General features: G+C 54.0%; 9 protein-coding genes across 9 annotated transcripts; 4 read left to right on the forward strand and 5 right to left on the reverse strand.

The window, feature by feature from the left end:
- Nucleotides 1-49: 49 nt before the first annotated feature.
- On the reverse strand, nucleotides 50-2,852 carry MRS44_006449 (uncharacterized protein; the record flags this gene model as incomplete). Its single annotated transcript, XM_046272486.2, has 3 exons — nucleotides 50-2,265; nucleotides 2,319-2,560; nucleotides 2,608-2,852. 3 exons carry the CDS (start codon nucleotides 2,850-2,852, stop codon nucleotides 50-52), a joined length of 2,703 nt encoding a protein of 900 aa, XP_046139956.1.
- A 2,036-nt stretch (nucleotides 2,853-4,888) lies between these two features.
- MRS44_006450 (uncharacterized protein) lies at nucleotides 4,889-8,130 on the forward strand (the record flags this gene model as incomplete). Its single annotated transcript, XM_046267530.2, has 3 exons — nucleotides 4,889-4,999; nucleotides 5,055-7,731; nucleotides 7,790-8,130. The coding sequence occupies 3 exons, from the start codon at nucleotides 4,889-4,891 to the stop codon at nucleotides 8,128-8,130; spliced, it is 3,129 nt and encodes a 1,042-aa protein (XP_046139955.2).
- Nucleotides 8,131-8,566: 436 nt separating this feature from the next.
- MRS44_006451 (uncharacterized protein) lies at nucleotides 8,567-9,235 on the reverse strand (the record flags this gene model as incomplete). Its single annotated transcript, XM_046274602.2, has 5 exons — nucleotides 8,567-8,742; nucleotides 8,798-8,866; nucleotides 8,917-8,975; nucleotides 9,083-9,154; nucleotides 9,216-9,235. 5 exons carry the CDS (start codon nucleotides 9,233-9,235, stop codon nucleotides 8,567-8,569), a joined length of 396 nt encoding a protein of 131 aa, XP_046139954.1.
- A 458-nt stretch (nucleotides 9,236-9,693) lies between these two features.
- On the forward strand, nucleotides 9,694-12,280 carry MRS44_006452 (uncharacterized protein; the record flags this gene model as incomplete). The annotated part of the gene is made up of 3 exons (XM_065621773.1): nucleotides 9,694-9,873; nucleotides 9,928-9,988; nucleotides 10,044-12,280. 3 exons carry the CDS (start codon nucleotides 9,694-9,696, stop codon nucleotides 12,278-12,280), a joined length of 2,478 nt encoding a protein of 825 aa, XP_065477845.1.
- Nucleotides 12,281-12,704: 424 nt separating this feature from the next.
- MRS44_006453 (uncharacterized protein) lies at nucleotides 12,705-13,570 on the reverse strand (the record flags this gene model as incomplete). The annotated part of the gene is made up of 3 exons (XM_046267523.2): nucleotides 12,705-13,132; nucleotides 13,216-13,382; nucleotides 13,443-13,570. 3 exons carry the CDS (start codon nucleotides 13,568-13,570, stop codon nucleotides 12,705-12,707), a joined length of 723 nt encoding a protein of 240 aa, XP_046139952.1.
- A 1,632-nt stretch (nucleotides 13,571-15,202) lies between these two features.
- On the reverse strand, nucleotides 15,203-16,426 carry MRS44_006454 (uncharacterized protein; the record flags this gene model as incomplete). The annotated part of the gene is made up of 2 exons (XM_065621774.1): nucleotides 15,203-16,295; nucleotides 16,368-16,426. 2 exons carry the CDS (start codon nucleotides 16,424-16,426, stop codon nucleotides 15,203-15,205), a joined length of 1,152 nt encoding a protein of 383 aa, XP_065477846.1.
- A 1,782-nt stretch (nucleotides 16,427-18,208) lies between these two features.
- MRS44_006455 (uncharacterized protein) lies at nucleotides 18,209-19,827 on the forward strand (the record flags this gene model as incomplete). The annotated part of the gene is made up of 3 exons (XM_046270388.1): nucleotides 18,209-18,538; nucleotides 18,595-18,827; nucleotides 18,876-19,827. The coding sequence occupies 3 exons, from the start codon at nucleotides 18,209-18,211 to the stop codon at nucleotides 19,825-19,827; spliced, it is 1,515 nt and encodes a 504-aa protein (XP_046139950.1).
- Nucleotides 19,828-20,817: 990 nt separating this feature from the next.
- MRS44_006456 (uncharacterized protein) lies at nucleotides 20,818-24,349 on the reverse strand (the record flags this gene model as incomplete). The annotated part of the gene is made up of 6 exons (XM_046270375.2): nucleotides 20,818-21,783; nucleotides 21,835-22,132; nucleotides 22,190-22,628; nucleotides 22,824-22,876; nucleotides 23,014-24,166; nucleotides 24,226-24,349. The coding sequence occupies 6 exons, from the start codon at nucleotides 24,347-24,349 to the stop codon at nucleotides 20,818-20,820; spliced, it is 3,033 nt and encodes a 1,010-aa protein (XP_046139949.2).
- A 930-nt stretch (nucleotides 24,350-25,279) lies between these two features.
- MRS44_006457 (uncharacterized protein) lies at nucleotides 25,280-25,900 on the forward strand (the record flags this gene model as incomplete). The annotated part of the gene is made up of 4 exons (XM_046270361.2): nucleotides 25,280-25,321; nucleotides 25,372-25,436; nucleotides 25,498-25,722; nucleotides 25,777-25,900. The coding sequence occupies 4 exons, from the start codon at nucleotides 25,280-25,282 to the stop codon at nucleotides 25,898-25,900; spliced, it is 456 nt and encodes a 151-aa protein (XP_046139947.1).
- Nucleotides 25,901-26,336: the final 436 nt, after the last annotated feature.

Consider the following 26,336-nt stretch of genomic DNA (forward strand, 5'->3'; position numbering starts at 1 on the left):
AAAACCAAGCAAAAGTACCCAATGCATCATATCATACATTAAACGACGCTCAGTCGTCAGATCGATTGTATCCCCAAAGCCGGTTTCTCTCTATAGTCCACCAGTGAGCCACTGCATCGGCTTCACGAACCCAGTCGGCTGCTTCTTTGCCGTACTTGGCCTTAACCGCCTTGATCATGGGCTTGATGGCCCACCCATCCAGAGGATCCAACTCTAACGGATCCTGTCCCAGGTCGGTAAATGTGTATTCGAGATCCTTTTTCAACGGGATCGCCAGTCTCCAGGGTGCGTCTGCCGATGTGATCGTGAGCATACCACCGCCAGGGTTGATGAGCCCAAAGTTCCAGGCACGACGGCCGTGTTGAGACTTGATATATGGTCGGATCAGTGATTGACCCTCGTAATCATGGACTAAGTCGGACGCAATCGCCGTGTCGTCCTCATTAAGGGATCCTGTGTGGACAAGGAGATCAAGGAGGGTCGGTAGAATCGAGATCGAGGTTACGTTCGCTTCGTACTGGATGCGAGGGATATTGGGGTGTCGGAATGAGATGGGGACTCGGAAGTTGCTGATGTGGCGGTTCTCGTAGGTACCCGTCTTGGAGAAATCTTCTTTGAAGGCTTGTCCGTGGTCGCCGACAAAGACAACAAGAGTCTCGTCGGCAATTCCGAGATCGTCAAACATCTGCATGAGCTCGCCTATCCACATGTCGGTGAACCTAATAGTGTTGAGGTACTTGTCAAAGTCCTTGTGGCGCTTGCCCTCCTTGCCCATATACTTCTCGGTGTCGAACCACTTGGGGACACCCCAGGGATGGTGAGTTGTGCTGGTAAAATGCGACATGAAGAGGCGCTTGTTGTTGGCGAGCCCCTCGGTGATGTACTCCTTGATGTGCGCCTTCAGATCCGTCTCGGGATAACCAAAATAGTTAATCTCTTCCATGTCGGGATTGCTCTTGGCCTCCTTGTCGAGCTTGGGCTTCGTAAAGATGTGCTTGAATCCCATCTTGTTGTCGAACATATCCTGTCTATCGTATGTGTCCGTAACAGCCTGGAAGAAGGCAGAGTGCCATGGGTAATCGTGAAACTGTTCACTCTTCTTTGAACCCAGTGACAGCCAGCCTCTGGCTGCCTTGGTCTTGTTTTGCTTGAATGTGTTTAACATATTGAGGACCTGAGGAATGCAAGGCTGATAGCTCTCGAGCTCGGCCTCCTCGAACATGTTTACCGCCATCGGCCAAGCGCCACAGTGAGCTGCCATGAGACTCTTTGTCGAGACACTGCTGCTCGTGAGGCCTCCGACAACGTTGATACCACCATACTCAGGCCTCGTCTTGTCGTTCCACACCGGCTTCGCAGGAGGGTCGTAGGTGGTGCCGTTGCTGGCACTAAAGTTGCCAAATTTGCCTGTAATCTTCTCAAAGTTTGGCGTCAAGCGGGAAACTCGGTCGTTGACATCATCTCGAAGTGACTCCTCGTGGGATTCCATAATGAACCTGTGAATGTCGGTACCTTGCTGGATCGGGAAGAGCTCTTCGCGCATGCTCTCCATCAAAATGAGGGCAACGTGTCGAATCTTGACAGAGTTTTGTGTGAGGGCCTCTTGCACCGAACCCAGGATACTCTCCTTAAGGTTGGTAATCCGCATTGGGTCGGCAACGGGGTTATAGAAGCCTCGGTCTGCGAGCGTGCCGGGGCACGAATCGTCGGGGGCAGCGGCCTTGTCCTGCGATTTTGTCTTATTCCACTTGTCAAACCCGTGGGGGATTGGATCCGGCAGCCACTTGGGAGTGTTATCTCTGTACTGCTTGACGAATTTGCTATCCCTGCCAGGAGCCCAACCCTTGAAGTGGCCCTGAGGATCTTCCCACTTGGACTCCTGGATGAGTTCCTTCAAGGGCCAGTCATTCTTGGATGCGCAGAATCCGAGACTCGGCTTGAAAGAACCGAGAATTCGGAAGGGCAGACTTGTCGACATATGGTTGTACGGCCTCTCGGGGCGGACAATGGCCGTGATACCAACGAAAACCAAGACAGACGATGTGACGATCCAAGAAGGGATAGCGCACCATCTCCGTCGCATTGAAGAGCGCTCTTCCGGACCCTTCTCTTGCCCACTGCGACCGGAGCTGGATGACCTTCGACCATAGTCAGACGGGGAGGCGGAATCTCCGGAAAGATCACGCTCCATCAACGGTTCGACATTCTCGGGATCGCGCTGAACATGTTTTTGCGGGCGAAGCTTTCCTCTGAGAAACCTGGAGACTTTTGCAAGGTTAAAGACCTGGTGGGACAGCCTGGAGAGTCAGGCGACGTACCTGAAGCGATGCGCTTCCCCAACCCAGCTACAAGGTTACCGACGAGCTTGTAGAGAATGCCCTGCGTGAACCATGCAAGAATAATAATGATTAATGCAGAAACAAGAACGCTGTGGCTCTCGCTGAGCAAGACTTTGAGGCCTTCGTCGTTGGCGTAGTCCCCTGCATCGCTCCACTCAACTTCGCCGCCCGTCCTGTAGTAAAACCCAAGCTCTGATGATGCAGCGCCGATGGAAATCAAGCTTCAACGGCGAGTCAGCATAAGCGGGCGCAACGAAAAAATGCACACGAGGGGGATACTTGCGTCAGGAAACATCCAAAGCAATAGCCGACAAAAGAGACGATTGTCCGTTCCCTCCGCAGCAGGAGGCGGCCAAGGAAGATTACGAAGACATCTTGTAGGAAAAAGGTTGGTAGGTAGACAATGAAGTCGATGGCAGCAATGGAGTGCAGGTGAATGTACAGATGCAGCAGTTTGGCAACGAGGACTGATACAAAAAAGATTGCAAAAAGAAAGGATACTGAAGAAGGCATATTGGGCCTGCTTCACATCATCGAATCGACACTGCACCGACTGGAAGGAACAGAGAAACGAGCAAGTATGATGGAGGAAGGAACAAGGCGAGGTGAACAGCCGGCTGGGCAAAAGCCAAGATGTTTAAGGAACTGTTGTCAGACCCAAGAAGGCTATGCACTAGACCACAGTAAGACATTGACACACAAACACTGCACAAAGCCCCAAAAAGCCCCAGGGATGGCGCGGATGGCCCAGGGATGGCATCTGGTCGCGTGTTGCTTAAACTGGGTAGGGTAGTAGGTAGGGTAGGCTAAGCTGATGGCCGGGTGGGAGCTGATTGATCGCAGTAATCGATGGCGATTCCTCCATCCATTGCCGAACCGTGGCCTCCATTCTGATGGAACGCCAGTCTGACCAGTCCCTGAAGCCCCTTTCCGCCGTGGCTGAAACAAAAAGGGCTCTCCAAAGAGTCGATCTCCTGCCTCTCTAGGGGGAGGGGGGATTTGAAAGGGCATCTCCGCTTTTACGAAGAGAAGGGGGTGGTGCTGGTGGTGAGTGCTCGTCAAGCTCGACCCGATTTACTTCTTTGTCGACCGTCCGTCGTCGCAGCATGGGCCGCCCCCATGAGTCGCATTGCGCTCGTCTGGTCGTCCTTGATATCGAGTGGGCCAGGATTCACCGATGAATGGCTACGGCTGGGGCGCTGCCGAACCTGAGGCGCGATACGAGATGGCCACACAGGAGCGTTGGTCCTGGCTAGTGCCGACAACCTTGTTTCGCTGGCGTCCCTGATGGCACATGTTTTGGCTGTGCATAGCCGGCCCTGGGATGCCCCCGCTACAGCACCTACGAGCTGATGAATGAGTGCTCTGCTCTGCTGCTCTGCCTTGTTTAAGGTTCCCACTGCCAGGCCATCATGGTGACGTCCTCTCTCTTCCATGTGCCGAGCTTACGAAACCCCCAGATCCTCCCAGGCACAGTCACAACCTAAACTCCGTACCTAAACTCCTAACGTTAGATCGCAGAGCCAGGCTATTTTGGGACGGCGGGGAGTCTGCTTGCGCTTGCCCCAAGCATGTTTCGTTGGATATTGATACGACACAAAAAGGGCGAGCTGACCGAGATTAACCAAGAAAGGGCGGCCAGCCTGCCTCGTAACCCCTCTTGGTCCATGACTTGGACGCGGCTCCATGGTTGCTTTGTCCTTGGCGCATTTCAGCACCAAGAGCCGTCGTTGGATAGCCCGTACGCATTATCCATCACCATCACCGGATACGTGTTAATGGCGTCGGCTGCTCCGTGCCTGCGCCGGTGCTACTGGAACCTATACAGCCCTACCAGTGCTACGACAAAGAATGGTGGAAGCCTGATGATGGCAAACGTCTGTCTTTGTCATGCCTAAATGGGCGGCGCCTCATGCCAGTTGCTCGGCCCTTGCCTCAACATGGCACGCACGTCAAGCACGGTCAGACTCGGTCTCGAGTTCCATTCAACGCCATCCCACTCGGCCCCACTATTTGGCGCTTTTGACATCGCTGGCGCCGTAGCCTACCTGAACATCCTTCCAAAGGGGATTCCCGACCGGACATGCCAAGCTTCCATCAAGATCTCCCGAACCTGGAGCTGAGCTGATGGGAGGACGACAGAATCAACCGTACACGTGATGTCGAGACACCTGACCTTTTCCCCTGAGAATGGGGACTGAGAGAAGATGAAGAAAGGCAGAAACACGCGCCCGCCGAATTCATCACCGAGCATATATGCAAGGATGCAATAGTTTCGAATAAACTTGTTACGACATCCAACTTACAGTGCCTTGTACTGTGCAATGATTTCTTCAGCTTCTCCAGATGTTACCCCTGGGCGGACAAAAAAAGACGCCCATGTTTTCTGCTCCCCGGTACTGCCCCGCGTCACCGCCAAAAATAATTTTTGGAGATGGCTCCAGCCTCACACACTGAGCGGCCTTGCATGAGAGAGCACAAGCCGGTTCGACTACATCTCTGGCTCCAAATATAGCCTCTCTACACCAGTCGCGTCGGTTAGGCTCACGATGCCTCATCAAGATATTGACCGTCCACTGGTCAAGCGCCAGAAGACGACGGCGCCCGCCAATGCCTCGAAATCTCCATCCAACTCTTCGAGGATCTTTGCGCCTTTCCGAGTACGTCTACCCCTCTACCCTCACTCTTCGCAGCCTAACTCTCGCGATTGTATAGACTGTCGGCTTAGTGTCGCCTACGAGTGTTCCTTTCACCTCGATCCCCCTCGGAAAGACTACCTTTCAGATCTCTACCTCGGTTGGTCGCTCCATCCAGACCTACGATCTTCGCCGCGGTCTCAACCTCGTCTTTGTTACCCGGCCTCAAACCCCCGCTGATATTACTGCGACACTTGCCTGGGGCAAAAACATTTTCGCAGCATGGGGTGGATCAAAGAAGGGCGAGCCCCAAGGCATTTGGGTGTTCCAGAGGGGTAAGAAGGTTGACGAACTTGCGCTGCCCTCCGACTTGGACGAACCGATCCAGCAGATTTTGATTATGGGAACATGGACTATTGCTGCTGCTTCAACGAGAATCGAGGTGTTCAAGACGGCATCTCTCGAGCACTACACCACCATCTATACGACACCCGCGAACCAACGCGGTAATGAAATTACCGGCGGCATCGTCACCATGCCTACCTTCTTGAACAAGATTTTCGTGGGTCGCAAGGATGGGTGGGTTGAAATTTGGAATATCAGCACGGGAAAGCTCATCTACACCATTCTGCCTCCGTCTCCCGACAGCGGTTCTGTTACATGCCTGGAGCCCAGCCCGGCTCTATCACTGCTCGCCATCGCCTATTCCGAGGGAGCTCTGATCATCACCAATGTTCTCACCGACAAGCGTGTCATCCGCATTGAAGCTGGCAGCTCAGAAGCGCCGGTAAACTCGATTTCATTCCGAACCGATGGTATGGGTGCTGGTAACGATGGGCGCAAGGACGGAGTTATGGCGACGGCAACTGCTGCGACTGGAGACGTGACATTCTGGGATCTCAACGGAGGTGGTCGCGTGATGGGCGTTTTGCGCAGTGCCCATAACCCGCCCTCTTACGAAGGCCCGACTGTCCGTGGCGGCATCAGCAAGATCGAGTTCCTCCCTGGCCAGCCAGTGGTGTTGACGAGCGGCCGAGACAACTCCCTCAAGTCTTGGATCTTTGACGAAACACCCTTCTCCCCTGTGCCCCGAATTCTTCACTCCCGCAGTGGACATGCTGGCCCGGTCAATTGTCTCCAGTTCCTGCCATCTGACTTTGACGGTGCTGATGCTGGCAACAAGTGGCTGATCAGTGGTGGCCAGGATCGGAGTCTTTGGGGATGGAGTTTGCGTCGGGATGGTCAGAGTTCAGAGCTGAGTCAGGGCAACATCCGTAAGAAGGCCAAGAAGGTGGGCATCTTGTCAACTAATGCCCTTGCCCATGGACCCACGACGACATTGGAGGATCTCAAGGCCCCAGAGATTACTTGCATTGCGTCCTCCTTGAACCGAGACGGCGGTATTGGCGCCATGCCTGGAAAGCAGGCCATCTGGCAAAAGTCTCAGAACAAGAAGAAGGCCCAGGATGCAGAGCTTAGTGGTATGACGGGCTGGGAGAGCGTGGTGACAGCTCACAAGAACGACCCCTATGCTCGAACCTGGTTCTGGGGACGAAAGAGGGCAGGCAGATGGGCTTTCGCTACAGGTGATGGCTCTAACGTCTCCACCGTTGCCATCAGCCCTTGCGGCACCTTTGCTCTCGTTGGTTCCGAGTCTGGCGGCATCGACATGTTCAACCTTCAGTCGGGAACACACCGCCAGAGGTTCCCCTCAAGATTAACCCCAGCCCAGGCAAGGCAGCTCAAGATGCAGCAACTGCGACAAGCTGACGATGTCGTTCAACTGCACACTGAAACCGGCCGTCAGTTCGCAGCGGGCACTGGAAAGCACACCAAGCCTATCACAGGCTTGATTGTTGATGACATGAACAAGACGGTGATTTCTTGCTCTCTGGACGGCAAGATCAAGTTTTGGGACTTCTTGACAGGCAACCTGCTGCACCAGATCGACTGGGCGCCGATGACTTTCCCTACGGGATGCAGATATCATCCCTCGAGCAACCTGCTTGCTTTCTCCTGCGACGACCTGTCAATCCGAGTAGTGGACATGGACACCAAGAGGACCATTCGAGAGTTCTGGGGACCTCAAGATGCCATCACTGACTTCTGCTTCTCGAGCGATGGACGATGGATTATCGCATCCTCGAAGGATTGCATCATCCGGGTATGGGATCTCCCTACAAGCCACCTGATCGACGCGATCCGGCTCGAGAAGCCCTGCAGGGCACTTGCGATGTCAGTTACTGGCGAGTATCTGGCTGCTACGATTCAGGATGAGCTCGGCGTTACGCTCTGGACCAACAAGGCGCTGTTCAAGCACGTTCCCACACGGCAGATCTCTGAAAAGGAGATTGGCCGGGTTTCTCTGCCTACGGTCTCTGGCGAGAATAACGAGGGTATGCTGGAGGGCGCATTTGAGGAGGATCAGGATGAGGAAGACGACACCGTTGTGGCGCCTACAATTGAGCAGCTCAGCTCCGAGCTGACAACTCTGAGCTTGGTGCCCAAGAGCCGCTGGCAGACGCTGCTGCACTTGGATCTCATCAAGGAGCGCAACAAGCCCAAGGAGGCCCCCAAGGCTCCTGAGAAGGCTCCCTTCTTTTTACCCTCGACAACAGGCAAAGAAAACATTCTGGCGCCTAAGCAGCAGACAGAGGCGGAGGACGATGGCAAGTCACGAATCACAAAGGTTGAGAAGGCTCGGTTCGAAGAGGTGCTGAGCTCCAAGCTTCAGGCTGGAGCAGCAACTGGCACTTGTAAGTTTCTAATCCTTTCCGCTGCACCTTGACTCGCCATCAAACTAACATGCTATAGACGATGAATTCATTGAGCATCTCAAGTCTCTCTCCCCCTCGAGCGCAGATCTCGAGCTGCGCTCACTCTCCATCGGCGACGGCAATGAGGGCTCGAACGAGCTGTTGCATTTCATCCGCGCTCTGACAGCTCGTCTCAAGGCCCGCCGCGACTATGAGCTGACTCAAGCGTGGATGACAGTGTTCCTGCGGCTGCACTTTGACGTGGTCATGGAGAGCGAGGACCTGCTGGCAGCACTGAGTGAGTGGAAGGAGTATCAAGAGAAGGAGTGCAGCCGATTGGACGGTCTGGTTGGCTACTGCAGTGGTGTGGTTACCTTCTTGAGAAATCCCCGGACATAAGTAGGAGATGACGGTGATGCCACTGGCTTGAGTTGTTGGCGTTTCGCAAATGGCGTGTCTGTTGCTAATTCCCAAGAGTTCCTCGCGATCTTGAAGTTGTCGAGAAGACGAGTATATAGAACTAGACGAATGCAAAAAAAGCATCTATTCTTTAACGTCATACACTACCAGTCCCGTAATCCCAATCGCCGAACCCTGTTCGATCGAAGACAGCTCTTGAACTCCGCCTGTGAGTCGTAAAAATACACAATCCACTACTGCCGTCTCTTCCCAATCCCAACCTCACGGAAGGGTCCTATCCTGACATCTCCCAAAGCCACCGTGCTTGTTACATCTTGGCATCGTTATTCGGCCGCTGCAGATGGTCGTTGCGAGGCAGTTTATGCGCTCAGGTCTGAGGCGCGCCCTCGGTGGGCAAGCTTTGTTGATTGGCGCTCTAGACCTGCTCGGCACCCCAGCCAGCGTCTTCGGCTTCGCGCATGTTGCTGGGGGGCTCAATGGAGGGAAGGAACTCGAGGGCGACATATGCGATACCGGTGATTCCGACAATGCCACCGGCGATCTTGCTGATAACCAGCTGGCCGAGGAGAAGGGAGCCGAGGAAGATGTAGACTGAGTTGTATGAGTAACCATCAATGTGGCAGGTTTCCGGTAGAGCGCGACTTACAGACACCACGGCCGATGAAGGAGAAGAGGAAAGAGGCGTGTCGCGACACCTGGGGAGGAATCTGGAACTCTGTGGCTTGTTAGATATGGTGGAGAGCTCGGAAGCAGCCCAGAGCTTACCGAGAAGGCCGATGATAAGACCAAAAACAATCATATAGCAGCCGACAATGATAGGTTGCCTAGGCGTAAGGTGTTAGTGCTGGCAATTAAAGCTTGACATGTCGCATGAACGCGCTAGGATGCAGGGGCGAGTAGGGGTATTATCGGGGGTTCAGTTGGAACATACATGCTGAACTGGAAGATGTGCGTGATACCACCCAAAAGGGTGATGACGCCAACAGCCAAGTTGACAATGCGGCTACGCGATGGTCAGTAACGATGTTATTGTGGCATGGGGATTGGGCGGCGCAGCCACTGACAAGATGTCGGAGAGCTCCATAGTTGCTGTAGTTGCTGTAGTTGATGTCCTTGCGCTTTCGGGATGGGGATCGAGGTCGACGAGAAGCGGGCTTAAGAGCTGCTGAGAGTCCCAGGCAGCAGTTTAAGGAGCGCGGGTCAGATGAGGGCGATGGCGATGAAGGTATGCGTGGCCACGAGACAAGACTTGAGTTGGAGAGTGGAGGATTACGTAGGAGCTTTGGCTTTGTTGCCGGGAGAGGCACGTACAGGCGGCGCTCATTTGCTGCTGTTTCTGCCAGAGCTCACCGCCTTCTGTGGTAGGACAAGCGCTGCGGCTAGCTGCCAGGGAGTAGCCGGTGGGTCTTCTGAGCTTGCTTCACGAGCCGGCGAATGACATCAAGGCTGAAAACACCCGAGAAGCTACAGAATCAACCTCGAGGGACAAACTCGAGGAATTGAGATGCCCCAGACGAGCATTGCTGCATCTCCTAGCTGGGGATGATTGTTCTTTCCCTCTTACGTCGCGGCCCGGCCGTCAGAGGTTCGGGCCGCTGCATTGCACGCCAATGGCGAAGCAGGGAGCTCGTGGGCTTGTCTCGCCGGGCTATGCACCAGGCACACCATGATGCTCAGCTCCAGAATACCCGGAATATCGGCATTATTGCCCACGTTGACGCTGTAGGTGATGACCTGATATTGATATTGTGTGATATACCGCTCACATACTGAAAGGGCAAAACTACTACTACCGAGCGGATGCTTTATTATAGTGGCGTCACGCAACGTGTTGGAGGTATGCATGGCTCATGATGTACTTGCATGGTATGATTGGGGGATATACTTACCAGCCACGCCAGATGTCGATGCTGGAAATACTGTAACCGACTTTCTCGAACTGGAGCGAGAACGAGGCATCACCATTCAGTCAGCCGCTATCACCTTCAACTGGCCCCTCCAGCAGACACTTCCCCCAGGCGTCCACTCCAAGACCATTAACCTTATTGACACGCCTGGCCATCAAGACTTTCGCTTCGAAGTCGATCGTTGTCTTCCCATCCTCGATGGCGCCGTCTGCATCATCGACTCGGTCAAGGGCGTCGAGGCTCACACTGAGAGAGTGTGGGCTTCTGCTCACGAGTTCAAGGTGCCTCGTCTGGTCTACTGCAACAAGCTCGACCGTGAGGGCGCATCTTTCAAGAAGGCTGTCCTCGAGATCGGAGCCCGACTCAAGGGATGGCCTCTCGTCTGCCAGATCCCGTGGTGGGAAAAGGAAGACTTTGTCGGTGTCATTGACATTATCGACCGAGTGGGATACCGCTGGAAATCGGAACGTGAAAAGACGCGATACGACTTTCCGGCGCTCCAGGAGAAGCTCTCCAGCTCAAACAAGGACCTTCTTCCCGAGATAGAGTCAGCGAGACAGGCATTGATTGAGGGTCTCGCGGATTTCGATGAAGCCATCATGGATGAGTTTCTCGCTGAGAACCAAAACATTGACGGTGCTGTGATCAAGAAAGCTATCCGACGAGCTATTCGGAGTGGCGATGGTACCGTCATTCCCGTGTTTGCCGGCTCCAGCTTCCGTCACATCGGCGTTGAGCCCCTAATGGATGCCATCACCGACTATCTACCGAGCCCAGACGAACGTCCCTCGGCAGAAGTGCGAGTTGGTTCGGTCAAGCAACGTTTGGCCGATGTTATTGAAAAAAGTTCCAAGTCTGCCAAGTCAACTGTTGCATCCATCGCGTCCGTCTTCAAAGTTTTCAATCACCCCAAGGAGGGCGTCATTAGTTTCATTCGAGTCTACCATGGCACAATGACCAAGAACGCCTCAAGCTTCAACACCAACATGCTTATCAACGAGAGACCCATGGGCATCCTTCAGATCTCGGCATCCAAGACGCAGGACATTCATGAGCTTTCGGTGGGACAGATTGGAGCCCTCAGGGGACTCAAGAAGGCCCGTACAGGCGACACACTCATCACAACGACCGGTGGTAAGCCTGTTGCTGAAGCATTCCGCCACGTTCAGATCCGACCTCCCGAGATTCCACCTCCAGTCGCCTTTCTGCAAGTCGAACCCTACGGCAATGTTGCTGCCCAGCAGCTTCAGATCGCCCTAGAAAACACGACGCGAGAGGATCCCAGTCTTCGATGGAGTCGCGATCCCAAAACGGAGCAGTTCACCATCCAGGGCATGGGCAAGCTTCACTTGGATGTTTCACTCTACAATATGAAGCAAAAGTACAAGATTGATGCCGACTTTGGCCCCATCGAGGTCGACTACAAGGAGTGTGTCACAATGGCTACACGGCCTCAGCACACAGTCTTTGACCGCCCCGTTGCGAGCAAGCCTGGAAAAGCGTCTTGTACTGCTGTTCTTGAACCACTTGAGGACCACCATCGCGAGAGCTTGCTGGAATCGAGCGTTGAGCGAGATGGTAACATATACCATATCTCTATCCCTCTGACAGGCGACACCAACTCGCTCAACTTTGATCCCGAAGAGGCCCGACAACAGCTTCTCAATGGAGCCATTGCCGGCCTGGCGAGGGGGCCGCGCCGTGCAGCACCCATCCACGGATGCCACGTCACCATCACTCTTGACACGGAGCCCGGCGCCTGTGAGACTCCCACGGGAGGACACTTTAGCACTGTCGCGCGTACTGCAGTGCAAGCAGCCCTCCGTGACGCCTTTGAAAAGGAGCAAATCGGCATCCTCGAACCCATCATGCTCGCCCACATCACTTGCCCCGAGGTAGTCGCCGGCACGGTGCAGCACGATGTGACGGCGGGCGCGGGCGGACACGTCCTCGAGGTCAACGACCGGTCAGCCGAGACGACGGGCGAGGACCACATCGATGTGTCCAAGATCTACACGCCTCCCGATCCCTATGACTCTGTCACGTCCCTGCGCGGCAAGAAGTCGACGACGCGCATTGTGGAGATTGTGGCCAAGGTGCCGTACAAGGAGATGCTCGATTACGACAATCACCTGCGGAGCAAGACGGCAGGACGACATTCCATGACCATGTCGTTTGACTCGTTTGCAAAGGTTGTCGGCCACCGAGAGAAGGGCTTGTGAGGATTCATGTCTGATGCACTGCGTGTTGGATAAGATGACGAAGCTCATATGTATCATGATGTAAAATAAGGTAAAAAAATCAATGCTCACTGCTAAATGCATAGTTGACTGCAATATCAAGGTGCGCCAATTTGTCGATCTAAATGTTTCATGTCATCACATAGGGGTGAATAAAGGTGAATGAACAGGTGTGTATATGTATAGTAGGGCTATGTACAAGGTGAATGCCGTCTACAGAGAAGAGTGTTGAAACCCAAAACGAAACGAACGAAAACCGAACCGAAACCGAACCGATCAAACAACCCCAAGAAACAATGATAAACAAATTCTAGAATCTCTCGTTTACGCCACCATGAGCTCCAGCTCAAAAGCAAAGTCGCCGTCTACTCCCTCCTCATGTAAGTGAAAAGCAGCCAGCTCAGTCTTAGATGCTGCGCTTCTTGATGCCGCACTTCTTCAGGCAGTCCTCAACGCCAAGAGCGATGCTGGCGGGGATGGCATCACGGACACGGTCAATGTCCTCGCCAGCGATGGTCTGGCCAAAGGTGGCAGCAATGACATCGTCGCTGAGGGCAAAGGTCTCGTCGGCGATCTGGCCGGTGCCAAAGTCCTCGGCGGCAAAGGCGGCGACAAAGGTGGCGGGCTCGCAGTCGGGGTTGAACTGGGTGTGGACGGAGCCCTGGTAGAAGGGGGTCATCATGTTGGCAGAGAGCTCAGTGCGGATCACGCGTCGCTTGCCGTCCTTGTCGAGGACACCGTTCTCGGGCACCATCTCGGTGATGAGGCGGCCAGAGGTGACGATCTGAAGCTCGGCGGAGCGGGGGTGGACGTGGAGGGTGTTCATGCCGCAGGCTGTAAAAGGGGAAAAGCTGTTAGCTCGGTTGTTCCTCGTGGTGTTGAAGCTATCATGTCTCAGGGAGAGAGGGTTGTCTTACCATCAACACGGCCGAGAGCCATGCCGGCGCCGGTGCCAACAAGAGCAGGGAAAGTCTTGCGGTTGGCAGCGATGAGCTGGCCGCCCTTGCCAGGGTTCTGTTGCTCTTGGTTGAAGTCAAAGACAAAGTCCTTGTCATCAGGGATGAGGGCGAAGCGATCAACGGCACTAAGGGATAACTGTTTAGTCCACGGTCTTGTACTGCAGCCAGTTTCAAATGGTACTCACGTATCGGCGAGTGTGAGCTGAGCAGTCAGGCTGAGACCGTCGGAGCCCCGTCGAGAGTTATGAGGAGCAGCCGAGGCGAGGGAAGTGAAGGCCAGGACGGCGGAAGCGATGGCGGCGGAGAACTGCATCTTGACTGGTGGTTGTTGGAAGATGGTAAAGGTTGTTGATGTAAGTTATTAGAGTGTTTGAAGTGAGTATGAAAAAGTTGTGAGGCTAAGAGTGTTTGTGATGCTGGTGAAGATGGTGATGAAGATATTCCCAACCCCAAGCAGAACAAGCCCAACTTCTTATACACAACCTCCCTCGCCCCCAAACAACACATCAAGGTTATCATTATGGTTGAAATCAAACCAAGTATAGACCAGGAACTGCCAGCGCGAGGCTTTGAGCTAGAATCTCACTCGAAAAAGGCAACATCCCAGGCCCGACCGCATCGGAAAGTCGGGCTTCCGCTGGCCACCATCACCAAGCATTTGTCAAAGTCCCTCCAGATACCTGTGTTCAAATCACCAGCCACTCCATGGCCCTAGGCCCAACCGTGCAGAGGTTGTCTAGTGCTGAGCTGCGTGCTTTGTCATTGGGCGGGAGGGTTACTCTGATGGATGCTGGAGGGCTGTGCAGAGAGAGGCAGAGGCGGTCGGTCGAGTCTCTCTGGACCGGCGCAGCCCCCGAATTCTCCGATTGACCAAAAATAGTGTGAGAAACGGTTCGCCCAAGCGCTAAGCGCCTGCGGGAGTCAGCACCAAGAAATGCGTTGTCGGTGGCGCCTCCATCACGGAGTCTAGCAGATCCGGCGCGGTAGACGCCAGCCGGAGATCCGTTTTGCATACGTGCTGCCACTAGAATAGTACACAAGGGCTGGGTTTCCCCAGGAAACAGGGACTCCGCGGTCTTGGCTGTCAGCGTTGTCGGCCGCGATGAAGGATCTCGAATAAGCATCGGATGCAATGCAACGTGATCCATAAGCAGGACAATTTTAAGATTGTGATCTTTTGTTGCTCATTTGGAATCAAATGCCCTCATCAGTTGACATGTCGCTTGTACATAGGCTGAACTCATAGTAGAAACTCCTGTTAGTCACACGCAAGCCAACACCACGCGATTCATCAAGACATTGCTTTGTTCCGGTCGATTCCGCGCACGTACCAGCAGGTGATGGATGCCATCATTATGCACAAACGAAACAAACAAAGCAAAGCAAACAAAACAAAACATTCATGGCCCGTTAAAATCTCCCCAAGCCCCCCTTCAATTTCGTGGCTCCAGCGCCATCAAGCCATCCTCCACTTGGTTGCCCGCGCCACTCCCGCTCGTGACAGCCTCATCTGTTTCGATATGAGACATGGCTGCATCACTAATTTTTACCTTTCAACCTCTTCCTGATGCCTTGCCGGTACAAACAACTCATCCTCTGAAAAATCATCGCTATAGCTGAATCCTGTTATGCGATCCACCGTCCAGATTGTTCCATTCAAGTAGGGCTTTGCCTTGCTCAAAGACCAGCTACTGGATGTGAACTGCACATTGACTACCTCAAACATGTTGCTCAACCAACCAGTCTCGTTCCCCAACTCACATTGCACCCATCGAAGTTTGGGAAACTGATCCGGTTGGTGCTGCTTCGCTTCGGCAAGCCTCACGAGCCCCTTCTCTAGCATTGCCCGCCCTGTTTCTCCCATCTGCTTGGTCTGGATCGACAAAGATACAAGTGATGCGGGAAGCAGCCGGATCAACGCTTCAGAATGAGGAAAGCCTTGATCCTAGATTCCATCAAAGCCGTAGATCATCTCGGAGCCAATAGATAGGTGCTCGAGAACAGCAAAGTCTTTGAGATGGAGTCCATCTTCAATCTTGCCAACGACCCGACCTTGGGTACTTAAATCAAGATGCAGCGACTTGAGCGTCCTCTGGTGACAAGAAAGCAGACTCACTGCGTCCGACAGCTGAAAGTGCCTGGGTATGTTTCGGCGTGAAGCTCCTCCTATGAAACTCCTGCTCTGTGTCGGCGGCCGCGACTCGTAAGCAAAGGTCTGAAGTCCACTGATACAGGCATTCAGGATATCTTTAAGAAACGTCTTCTCAAACCAGCACTCTGTCATCCGAAGGATCTTAAGCTTTGGTAGAGGTGGATATTCTTTATAGAAATCAATCGCGTGGAGGTTAAGGGTTTCTAGCCCTGGAGATAGCCTGATCACATCGTCAGGGCGCGGCCCAATATCCAATCTTCGAATGGGAAGTGACGAGATGTTGAGCGCTGCAAGGGCCGAGGTAGGCACGCCGCCTCCGCTTGTCCATCGTGAACAACGTTGAAGACCGAGGTATTCAAGACTCGGGAGTTGAGCAATCAGCATAGCAACAAGCTCAGCTGCCACCCAATCCCTTTCCCTCCATCGAGTTCGAACATCGCGATAGTACACTGCGGCATAGCTTGGTCCATAAACCAAAGGCGCCAGAAATAGTTCCCGATTTGTTGGTTTCCCAGTCATATCACTCCTTTCAGGACGTGGTATGCGTGATTTCCAAATCTCGGCGAGGTCGATTCCTAGCGTTTCTGCAGCTTCGCCGAGCACGTCTCGAGGTCGATCACGATTGATTGCCCATAACAGCCTCGGGTGAACGTAGACGACTCTTACCAGACGGGCGAGGTCCCGGCGCTGTCTAAGAGTCCGCATAAAGGAGATGAGCCGGCCATCCCAGGTATACAAGTCAGTACGCCATGAGTCATCATAACCCAGGACAAACTCGTGATACAAGATGCTCTGAGCAATCTCTCGAAACCTTCTTGAGACTAATGATAGCGAAACGAGGGCTTGACGATCCACAGAATACCACGACTTTTCGTCAGGCTTCTGTCTTGCTGAGCGATATCACAGTGGCGGGGCGTCCCAAGGCTCGTTGTACTCGCCCTGGCAGTGGAGGCAGAACAGGCCAAATATCAGGACCAAGATATCCGTCGGGAGGTTTCCAAGAGAAGGGTAGTCCATGATTTCAGCTGCATCAAAGAGAAGCCCATGTTCATGATCCAAGATCCTTTCAACCACGTGTCGGTGCAACGAGTGTCAGACTGCCTTGGGCAAATGCAAATCACGTGGAACTCGTGTGACTGCCTGCCTGCCCACCTGCATTCAGTCTCTCTTGAAACAACTTCTACAATGGACACTTCTTCACCAAGGATGCAGCCTGCAAAAGAAACAATCTCGCCCTAGAACATTTGAACAAAGCTTTTAACATGGGATTTAATTGCTCCCTTTCTTCCTTCAACCATGGGCCCACTCGGCCGAGAGCTGAGATTCAGCTCCCACAGGACATTGCGAAAGGGAATTGCACCACCAATGGATACGCCGAGATCAAGCAGCTCTGTTTGGAAGGTCAGTTCAGTTGCGATCGCAATACGGAGTATCATAATCGAATGACAAGCACTAACAGGCGAGCTGACTCGCTTCCTCCAGCTTAGCAGCTCTGTGATAAGCTCTCTTTACCGCGGACCCTCGGCCAACTACAGACAGCACCCGGCAGCACGCGTCGCGCTCGCCTCCGCAATCAGTTGTGGCTCTTGGCGCATAACCAGAATCAGGGACTGACCGTCCTTTTCGAGCTAAAAAGCACATTGGCCCAGGAACCATGCTACACGACAAAACGCCTGGCCAGGGGTCTTAAATGACCAACAGCCAATGCCATGCTTTGTCACAAGCCACACAAACAAACGGCCAGGGGCGTTGAGGGAAAAAAGAGGAGAGGGCAGACTGCGGAAGACAAAAGACGAAATGGAAGCCCTGCGACAAAGCCAACAACCTGGGATAAGACAATGAGCCGAGACCAGTCCAAGCCAGGCTCAGAGACAATGCGCCAGCATCTCTGATACAAAACTGGAAGCGAGAAACTGGTCGTATTCCCTTATTCGGTCGTTCTCCCGGCTTAATGCCTGTTATATTCCCACGCGCAACGATCCGCCATCGAGTCGCATCCCTCAACGGGACCGAGTCGACCTTGTCTTTCATCATGAGGTTTAATCTGCGACGAGGGCAGCACCCTGGTTTCCAATGCACCTGAGCCAGGCACCGTCTCGACAGGATTGGCTGCGCCGGGCAAGGGGGAGATGAAATGACAGTCTGATTGGAGACGGTCTGATCACCCTGGCCCTCCACCGGCGAAGCGAATCCACCATGGACAGGGTCTCAAGGGTCAGAGCCTTCCTTCCATGCAGGCACAGGCGCAGGCACAGGAGGGCCATGGGTCCCGTCATGGGTCCCGTCGTGGGCCCTGCCAGGAGCCCACCAAGAGGAAGCCATTGCCTCATCTCTCAATCTCCTGGCCGCGGGTGGTAGGATTGCTGGTGGTGCCGTTGATGCTGCTGGTTCGCGCCGGTCCCCGCGCTGCTGCCCATTGCTCATTTCCTGGGGATCCATTTCCATCTCTCTCCCACTTTGCTTCCTTGCTTGGACCTGTCGATCTCTTAATATTCCTGTCCTGTCCTGCGCTGCGCTTGCTGCTTCCACTCCTTCTCTCGTTTCCCTTGATTTGTTGTTTAAACGTTGGTGCTGCTGGTTCACGAAATCCTTCGACCTTTCCCCTCGTCAGCTTCATCACTCGTTCTGTTGCTCGACGACAAAGACATTCCTTGCCCGGAACCACCAGAGTCTATTCTACCTATGTCCAGGTTGTGACGCGTTGTATGAAAGGACCGGAGGCATTCGTTCATTAACTAGGAACATCCGTGCTTGGATCTCTCGATACACAACCATCTTCATCTATCGACGACAGACCCCATGAGACTCGCTACTCTTCCAATCGCCCTTGCGGGCATCCTGTCGGCTTCGCCCTCGTTCGTCGCCGCCAAGGCTCACCAGCACCATGAACGTGGTGCCGGCCATCTGCATGGCTCTCCTGCACCCATCGTGAAGCGAGGAGGCCAGTGCCAGTTTCCCACCGATGACCCCAACATGGTCGCCGTCACTCCCGATGAGAAGAACGGCGGCTGGGCCATGAGCCCCGATCAGGAGTGCAAGCCTGGCAGCTACTGCCCCTTTGCTTGCAAGCCCGGTATGGTTATGAACCAGTGGGATCCCGATTCTACCTACGACTATCCTGCCTCAATGGTACGCCGCCAATATGAGCCACTCATCAGCTGGTAACTCGAGCTAATAAACTTCAGAACGGTGGTCTTTTCTGCAATAAGAATGGCGAGATTGAGCAGCCATTCGAGGGTAAGCCCAACTGTGTTCAGGGAACTGGAGCTGTCGAGGCCGTCAACAAGTGCGGCTCCAAGATGTCTTGGTGCCAAACCGTTCTGCCTGGTAATGAGGCCATGATCATTCCTACTCTCGTCACCTCGAGCGCGACTCTGGCTGTTCCCGGATCTTCATACTGGTGCTCCACCGCTGCTCAGTAAGTAACGCCCAAGAAACAACTATGGGGTGTCTCTAACTGTGTTAGCTTCTACATCAACCCCCCTGGTGTTGGTGAGGAGGGCTGCATCTGGGGCACTGAGGACGAGCCCATTGGAAACTGGAGCCCCTACGTCGCCGGTGCCAACACTGAGGCCAGTGGCACTACTTTTGTCAAGCTCGGCTGGAACCCCATCTGGGAGGACTCGGCCTTGAAGAGCAAGCTCCCTGACTTCGGTGTCGAGATCAAGTGCCCTGACGGCGGCTGCAATGGTCTGCCCTGCAAGATCGACCCCAGCGATGGTGAGGGCAAGGTTGAGAGCAATGAGGGAGGCGTTGGTGCCGGTAACTCGGCTTTCTGTGTTGTCACAGTCCCCAAGGGCAGCACTGCTCAGATTGTTGCCTTCTCCGTCGGTTCCGGCTCGGGATCTGATGACTCGGATTCGGATGACGGCGAGATGGGCATCAAGAAGGTGGAGGAGTCTTCAACGACCGAAAAGGCCAAGCCCTCGACTACTACGACTGTCGCCGAGACTACAACCTCGGAAAAGACCACCTCGACCACTGAGGAGGCTACCTCGACCACCGAGGAGTCCACCACCACTTCTGAGGCCCCAACCACCTCCTCCGAGGAGACTACTTCCACCACGATCGAGTCCACCACTACCACTTCCGAGGAGTCCACCACGACCGAAGAGTCTACCACTTCGACACCTACCACCTCGTCTACGTCCAAGGCCCACAAGTCTACCAAGGCTGTCACCACCACCAAAGTCACCACCACCAAGAAGGCTGCCCCTACTGTCAAGCCCGGTATCTTCCACGAGAACGGAACCACCACCTTCACGGGTGCCCAAGTCACCGAGAAGCCCGCTGCTACGGAAGCTGGCTCTGAGGCTGCCCCCACCCAGTCCAAGGAGGGTGAGGCGGGCCGTCATCAGGGCAATGCTGCCGTTGCTGGCCTTGTCGTCGCTTTCATCGCTGCCGCCTGTTTCTTTTAATTGAAGAAGCCCCCTCAAGAAAGACCTAATTTTGCATGTTCGCTTCTCCGTCGGCCAGCCTGCGGGCTCTCAACTTCTCCGCTGCAGCCTTTGCTTGGATGGGTGATGTCGGTTCTGATATCATCCACACCATCACTTCTCTGCCTCCCTCACCAGTCACTCACTACCCACCGTCTCATCTCCCTTCACACCTGGCAGCTGGCATTCTCCTCTTCGGCAAAAACTATTTTCCACGTCATACTTTGACCTTTACTCTTTGCATATACGATCAAGCCAACCACTCTATCGGCGATAGTGTTCATTGTCTTTAACCAGCCGGACTTGATTTGACAGCGGTGAACTTCACGGCAGCTGGGTCAACATGGTCACTGATACCCGCCCCCGGGTGTTAATTTGCTTCAGCAAGGATCTTATCAGATACTTGTGGCCCGCGGGCATTATATATACGTTCTACGCATTCCTTTCACGGTCGATATACCCTTTTTGAGAACGCTGGAGGCTTTGGATATTTGGAGGAATTTGGAACTGACAAGCGATGTTTAATTGTGTGCTAATTTAATCTCGGAATTGACGACGTGTATGTACAAATGAGCAGAGAGTGTTTGGAGTGTTGGAGAAAAGAGATGGTGAGGCTTTGTTGGATGGGGTGACCTCCTATCTTGGTGGTCATCTCGGCGCCCTCACGGGATCTTGTGTGGTTTTCTTTTCCCCTTTGGAAAGAAAAAAACGAAATGATCAGACATATTTGATAGATAGTATGATTGGCGCAGTCGTACCTACATAGCTACGGGCAAGAGAAATGTGGAAGATCATGAGCCAAAAGTTCCGGTCCAGATTGCGATCCATGGTGACATGACCATGTCTAGTTTAAATGATGTTTCTCGGGTATCTTGCCTGTAATATACAACGCTATTTCGACAGCCGGCGGGTGACCTATATCCAATCTAGCCTAGATGGTTCATTCAATTTCAACCCAAGGCCCCCCCTTCTTTACTCTTTAACCCATCCGGGTACCTCTTCAGGGTCAAAGTCCTCCTCGTACCTCCTATCCTGGATCGTCTGCCACACGTTGGGCCATCCGGCAAGCACGGGGCTCCCCTTTGCCTTTGCTCCGATGATAGCGAAGCGGCCCTGGCCGTGGGCGATGAATCCGTGCATGAGGCCCTGCTGGACAAGGGTGGCGACCATCATCTCCACGTCCTCGGGTGTGACGTCTGCGTTGCCCCAGACCATGCCCTCGTTTGGCCGCAGCGACTTGGGACCGCCTGGTGGTGGGGCTAGTGTTGAGGCTTCGGTGCTTTGGGCATTGTTTGATAGAGCCTTCATGAGGAGGGGGTTTACGTGTTGAGGACGGCCGAGAGTGTTGGGACCTGATGGGAGCCAGCCTTCAAGACGGCGCTGGAGATACACGGCGACGGTGTGGAGATCCGCAAGGTCGAGAGTGGCAGCTTTGCGGGAAGATGCGTCGCTTGGAGGTACGTACGTTAGGATAAAGGTCTTTCGACTAAGGGATCGCCAGAGGAGAGGTCGGAGACGGTTGCTGAGGGTCAAGAGCAGGCCCTTTTCAAAGAGCCAGGTCTCATGCGCAGCCAGATGGTGCTGGAAGTGGATAAAGTTTCCAGACCGGATGGCCTGGCAGAGCGGGAGGAAGACGGGAGCCAGAGTCTGGCACTCTTGGCGCTGGAGCAATACCTGCGAAGGGAACCGCCCGAGGAGGATGTTGCAGGGAATTAGATATGTTAGGATGTTTGTCCGGTGAGAGACAAGCTGGGGAGGCGTCTGGAGGTAGGCTTCCTGCAAGCAGAGGGAGGCGCGGAGGTAGTGGTTGTTGGAAAAGTTGAAGCGACCAAGATAGTAGAGAAATGTGACGCGCTGTGCAGCTGGGTAGAGGGATAGTGGTGGCGAGATTGTCGAGATGTTGACAAAGATCATCTTGGCAAGATGAGTTCTCCGGCACTGTATTCGTGTCAGAACGAGAAGAGAGGTGGTGATGCGTGAGGGTCATACTGCAAAGAGGAGCTTGAGGACGAGGTTGGCAAACATGTAGACGCCAATCTTTTTGCCCTCAGGTCTGGCATAGCGACCGCTTGAACGGTCCGTGAGACACGTGGTGAAGATCTTTTGAATGATTTCTGCCGAAGACTCTGCGATTGTCTTGTCCTCGTCCAGAGCTCGAAGACGGCGCGTCAGCTCGGGACGTCTGTTGAGGCTCATGGTGAGACGCGCAAGGGTCTCGGAAAGGGACATGCTGGTCTTGAGGAGCATGGCGCCGTATGTTGGATGAGCAAATGCCGTAGCACATGAGCTATTGTCGTCAGTTAGCAAAGTTCTTCTTTGTCTGCCATTGGGGTGAGATGCGCACTTGACGAGGCCGCTAAGCAACTGATGAGCGCCGAGCAAATCATCGTAATTGACGTCGCGCCAAAAGGCCATGTAATCCTTCATAAAGGCGATGAAGCCTGGCCACACGGTCGCCTGACCATCCGGAACATCGTCATCCTGCGGGAGAGACCTCTCGATGACGTTGTCGAGGCCCTGCTGGCGGAACTGGGAGCGCAGCTCAGCGGCGAGGTTGTGATACTGCTGAGGACTCCCGGGTTCGACCTGGAGCCAGGCGCGGAGCTTATCCCCGTCCTGGGCGCGGACAAAGTTGCGAACCTGGGTGAGGAACTCGAGAACCAGAGGCATCTTTGGTTTGTGGAGAGGTGTGGTTGAGATGCCAATGAGTGAGGTTTTGTTCTGAGCGCGTCGAGATTGCGAGGCTGAGGGAGGTTTGGCGAGTCGAGATGGTCGGTGCTCCACTATGAGACAACGAAGATACATTCCATCCCGAATTGGATATATCACTTGTCACGAAGCATCATGCATATGAGTTTAATGGGAGGTTTCCAGGGTCAGTATTTAATTTCCTAATTGGGTTATTTAATCCTCAATACGTGCGCTGCGTGAAGCCCTCGTTCATCCCATCTCTTCAGACTTCAGACTTGCCTACCTACCCTGCATCACACCAAGTGTCTTCCGAGTCATCAATATCATGCAAACGACAGAACTGTACAGTAACCGTTTGTAAAAGGGGCGCATAATCAAGTGCACAAAGTTTTCGATTTTTTTTTACGCTACTTGTATCTATCATTCAGTTTTAACTAACGTCATTCATGCCTATTTTCATCACTTTTCATCTCTTACACGGACTCGATCCGCTGTACCACAAGGGCGGTTGCAGCACCACCACCATTGCAGATAGCCGCAACACCATACTCACCAGGCTTAAGCTGGTGAAGCAGAGTGGTAAGAATTCGCGAACCAGAGCTTCCGAGGGCATGGCCCAGAGAAATAGCACCACCCAGAGGGTTCACCTTGGCACCCTCAAGACCCAGGATCTTGGAGTTTGCCAGGATCACGCTGGCGAACGCCTCGTTGAACTCCCAGATGGCGACCTGGTCCTTGGTGATTCCTGCGCGTTCGAGAGCGATGGGGACAGCCTTGGCGGGGGCAACGGGGAAGTCGATGGGCGATGTGGCGGCATCAGCGTAGCCGCAGATCTTGGCCAGCACTCGAGAGCCTGAGCCATACTGTTGAGCAATAGCCTTGTTGCCGAGAACAAGGGCACTGGCACCATCGTTGAGAGTCGACGAGTTCGCCGCAGTCACAGTACCGGTTCCATCGCGGACGAAAGCGGGCTTCAGCGTGGGGACCTTGTCGAACTTGACATCGTTGAAACCCTCGTCGGTGTCGACAACAATCTCGCCCTTTCGAGTCTTGACGGTGACGGGGGCAATCTCATCAGCAAAGGCCTTGTCCGCCCAAGCCTTTTGCGCGTTGCGGTACGACTGGATGGCGTACTCGTCCTGCTGCTCGCGGGTGATGTTGTGGTTCTTGACGGTGTTCTCGGCGCAGTTGCCCATGTGGAATTGGTCGTATACATCAGTCAGGCCGTCCTTGATAAGACCGTCCTCCATCTTCACATGGCCGAAAGCGGGGAGCCCACTTGCGCGGGGCACATAGTAGGGCACCTGGGACATGTTCTCCATACCACCAGCAATCTGAGCCTCGGCAAGTCCCAGCTGGATGTTCTGGGCGGCCAGGCTGACGGCCTTGAGACCGGATGCGCACACCTTGTTGATCGTGGTCGCCTCGACTTCCTTGGGGAGGCCGGCGAAGATGACGGCCTGTCGTGCGGGTGCTTGGCCAACGGAGCCCTGAAGGACGTTGCCCATGTAGACGTCGGTGATCTTCTCGACGGGGACCTTGGACTTTTCGAGGGCCGACTTGATGGCGACGGCACCGAGCTTGGGCGCTGACACTGACAAGAAGGAGCCATTGAACTGGATTGTGTTAGCTGAGCAACGGTCAATCAGAGAGCCTGGCGTGCCTTGGCTGTAGGAGTTCGCGCAGCACTCAAGATGTAAGCATCCTGCAGTTCCTTGCGCAGAGCTGGCCGAGTAGAAAACTGTCGCGCCCCGTTCACATGTCCAGCAAGCTGGGCAAGCCGGCCGGCGGATCTAAGCTGAGTAGAGGACATTGCGAGAGAGGAATGGGGTATCAGAAGAAGGGGTTGACAGAACAAGAAAAGACAAGAGAAGAAGAGAAAAAAGGATTAGAGGAAGAGGAGATCAATTAGTATTGTAGCAGTCGCAGAATTATAAGACCAAAACGGCCTCGGGTATCACGGGTGACAGATGGTCGGAAACATTAGAGATGCCCTCCGCTCGGTCCCCTTCGGCTTCCAGCGGGGGAGGGCCGAAAGTGGCGGGGGATGAAGCTCTCTGAACCGAGCTGCAATCCGGGGAAGTGACGTCTTGCCTAGGTACAAGCCCGGCAGTGGGAAGGCGGCGGCAGATACAAGTACCTTTGCTGCATATCTTGCAAGAGTATTTCCGCCGAGTCCTCCATTTCCGTAAGCTAGACCCTGGAACAAGAGGAACCAGTTCCTGTATCGGACAACGTCCGCTGCCTTTTGCGGTTTCGCTTCCGAACTTTTCGGTTCCGAAGAACCATGATGGATCAAAAAGAGCGGCCTTTGTCCCCCGCGACCATCTCAAAGACCCTGGTGGATGGACCGTCCTGGCGGACTTTAGTGATCACGTGCAATCAACAAAGAGTAGTGGATCTGACCCGGGCAAACAATTGGCTAGAGTCAAACGGATCTCTGATTGGCCAGCGATTACTGACACTGGAGCCTTCCAGTGGAATCACTCTCGTGAGGCTGTCGATGACCAATCTCCGTTTCCGCCCCATCCCTCCACCTTGCACCGCCAAATCCGTTGTCGCTGTAACAGCGAACCGTGCAGGTCATCTTTGTTTTCACACTCTGGGGATCGCAGTTGGAATCATCGTCGTGGTCGGGTCTTTTTCTTCTTATCACCATCGAAACAGTCTCGATATCACACCTCCGAGCTCTTGAACGACTACCCTCCACCTCTCGAGTCCGCTTCCGCATCCATCCGCCATCATGTCTACAGCTGCGCGCCGCCGCTTGATGCGAGACTTCAAGGTATGGCACCTGGAAGAATAGCCAACATATAATGTTAACACCAGCTGCAGCGCATGCAGACCGACCCTCCCGCCGGTGTCTCTGCGTCTCCTGTCCCTGACAATGTCATGACTTGGTATGTCGCCTTGCCTCGACACGATCGGTGACCTGGCTCAGATGCTAATCAACTGCCGTAGGAACGCCGTCATCATCGGTCCCGCCGACACCCCCTTCGAGGACGGCACCTTTCGACTCGTGATGCAGTTCGAGGAGCAGTATCCGAACAAGCCCCCGCAGGTCAAGTTCATCAGCGAGATGTTCCACCCAAACGTTTACGCCACCGGAGAGCTTTGCCTGGATATTCTGCAAAACCGATGGAGCCCCACGTACGATGTCGCCGCTGTTCTGACCAGCATTCAGAGGTAGGAGAGGAAGAGAACGCAGCTGTATACGAATGTAATGCTGATCATGGATAGTCTCCTCAACGACCCCAATACCGGCTCGCCCGCAAACGTCGAGGCTTCCAATCTGTACAAAGACAACAGGAAGGAGTATACCAAGCGTGTCAGAGAGACGGTCGAGAAGAGCTGGGAGGACTAAGACAGAATCGACTCGACTCGAATCGAACCGACTACAGTGGGACAGAGAACGGTATGCCAACGTCGACTTGTCCGGCAGAGAAATGGATCACGGCCGCTCAACCATCATTCCCGTTCCTTGTACGGCCCGAATCTTGATAGCCGAACGAAGAACGGGAGCAAATCTGTATATGGCGTTTTTTGGTGCGTGGAGTTGGACTGAATTGCATTCGAGGCGTTGCGACGTCCGAGGACGGAGGCCCTCCTTGGGACATGTTATGATATATCACGAGGCTCGCTAACTTAGGAAGAGGAGTTGTCTGTTTCTTGAAGCGTCCGCATCTTTTCGAATAAAGTCTTGTGTGTGTGTGATATTGACACTTGTCTGAGTCGTTGACTCAGAGTCGACCAGTGACGGCGGGGGGATGCCATGGGCGGGTTGATTTGTCTGCTCCGAT

This window comes from Fusarium solani (assembly GCF_023522795.1).
Source record: "Fusarium solani strain SB1 chromosome Unknown bctg00000003_1, whole genome shotgun sequence".
Classification (NCBI taxonomy): Eukaryota; Fungi; Ascomycota; class Sordariomycetes; order Hypocreales; family Nectriaceae; genus Fusarium; species Fusarium solani.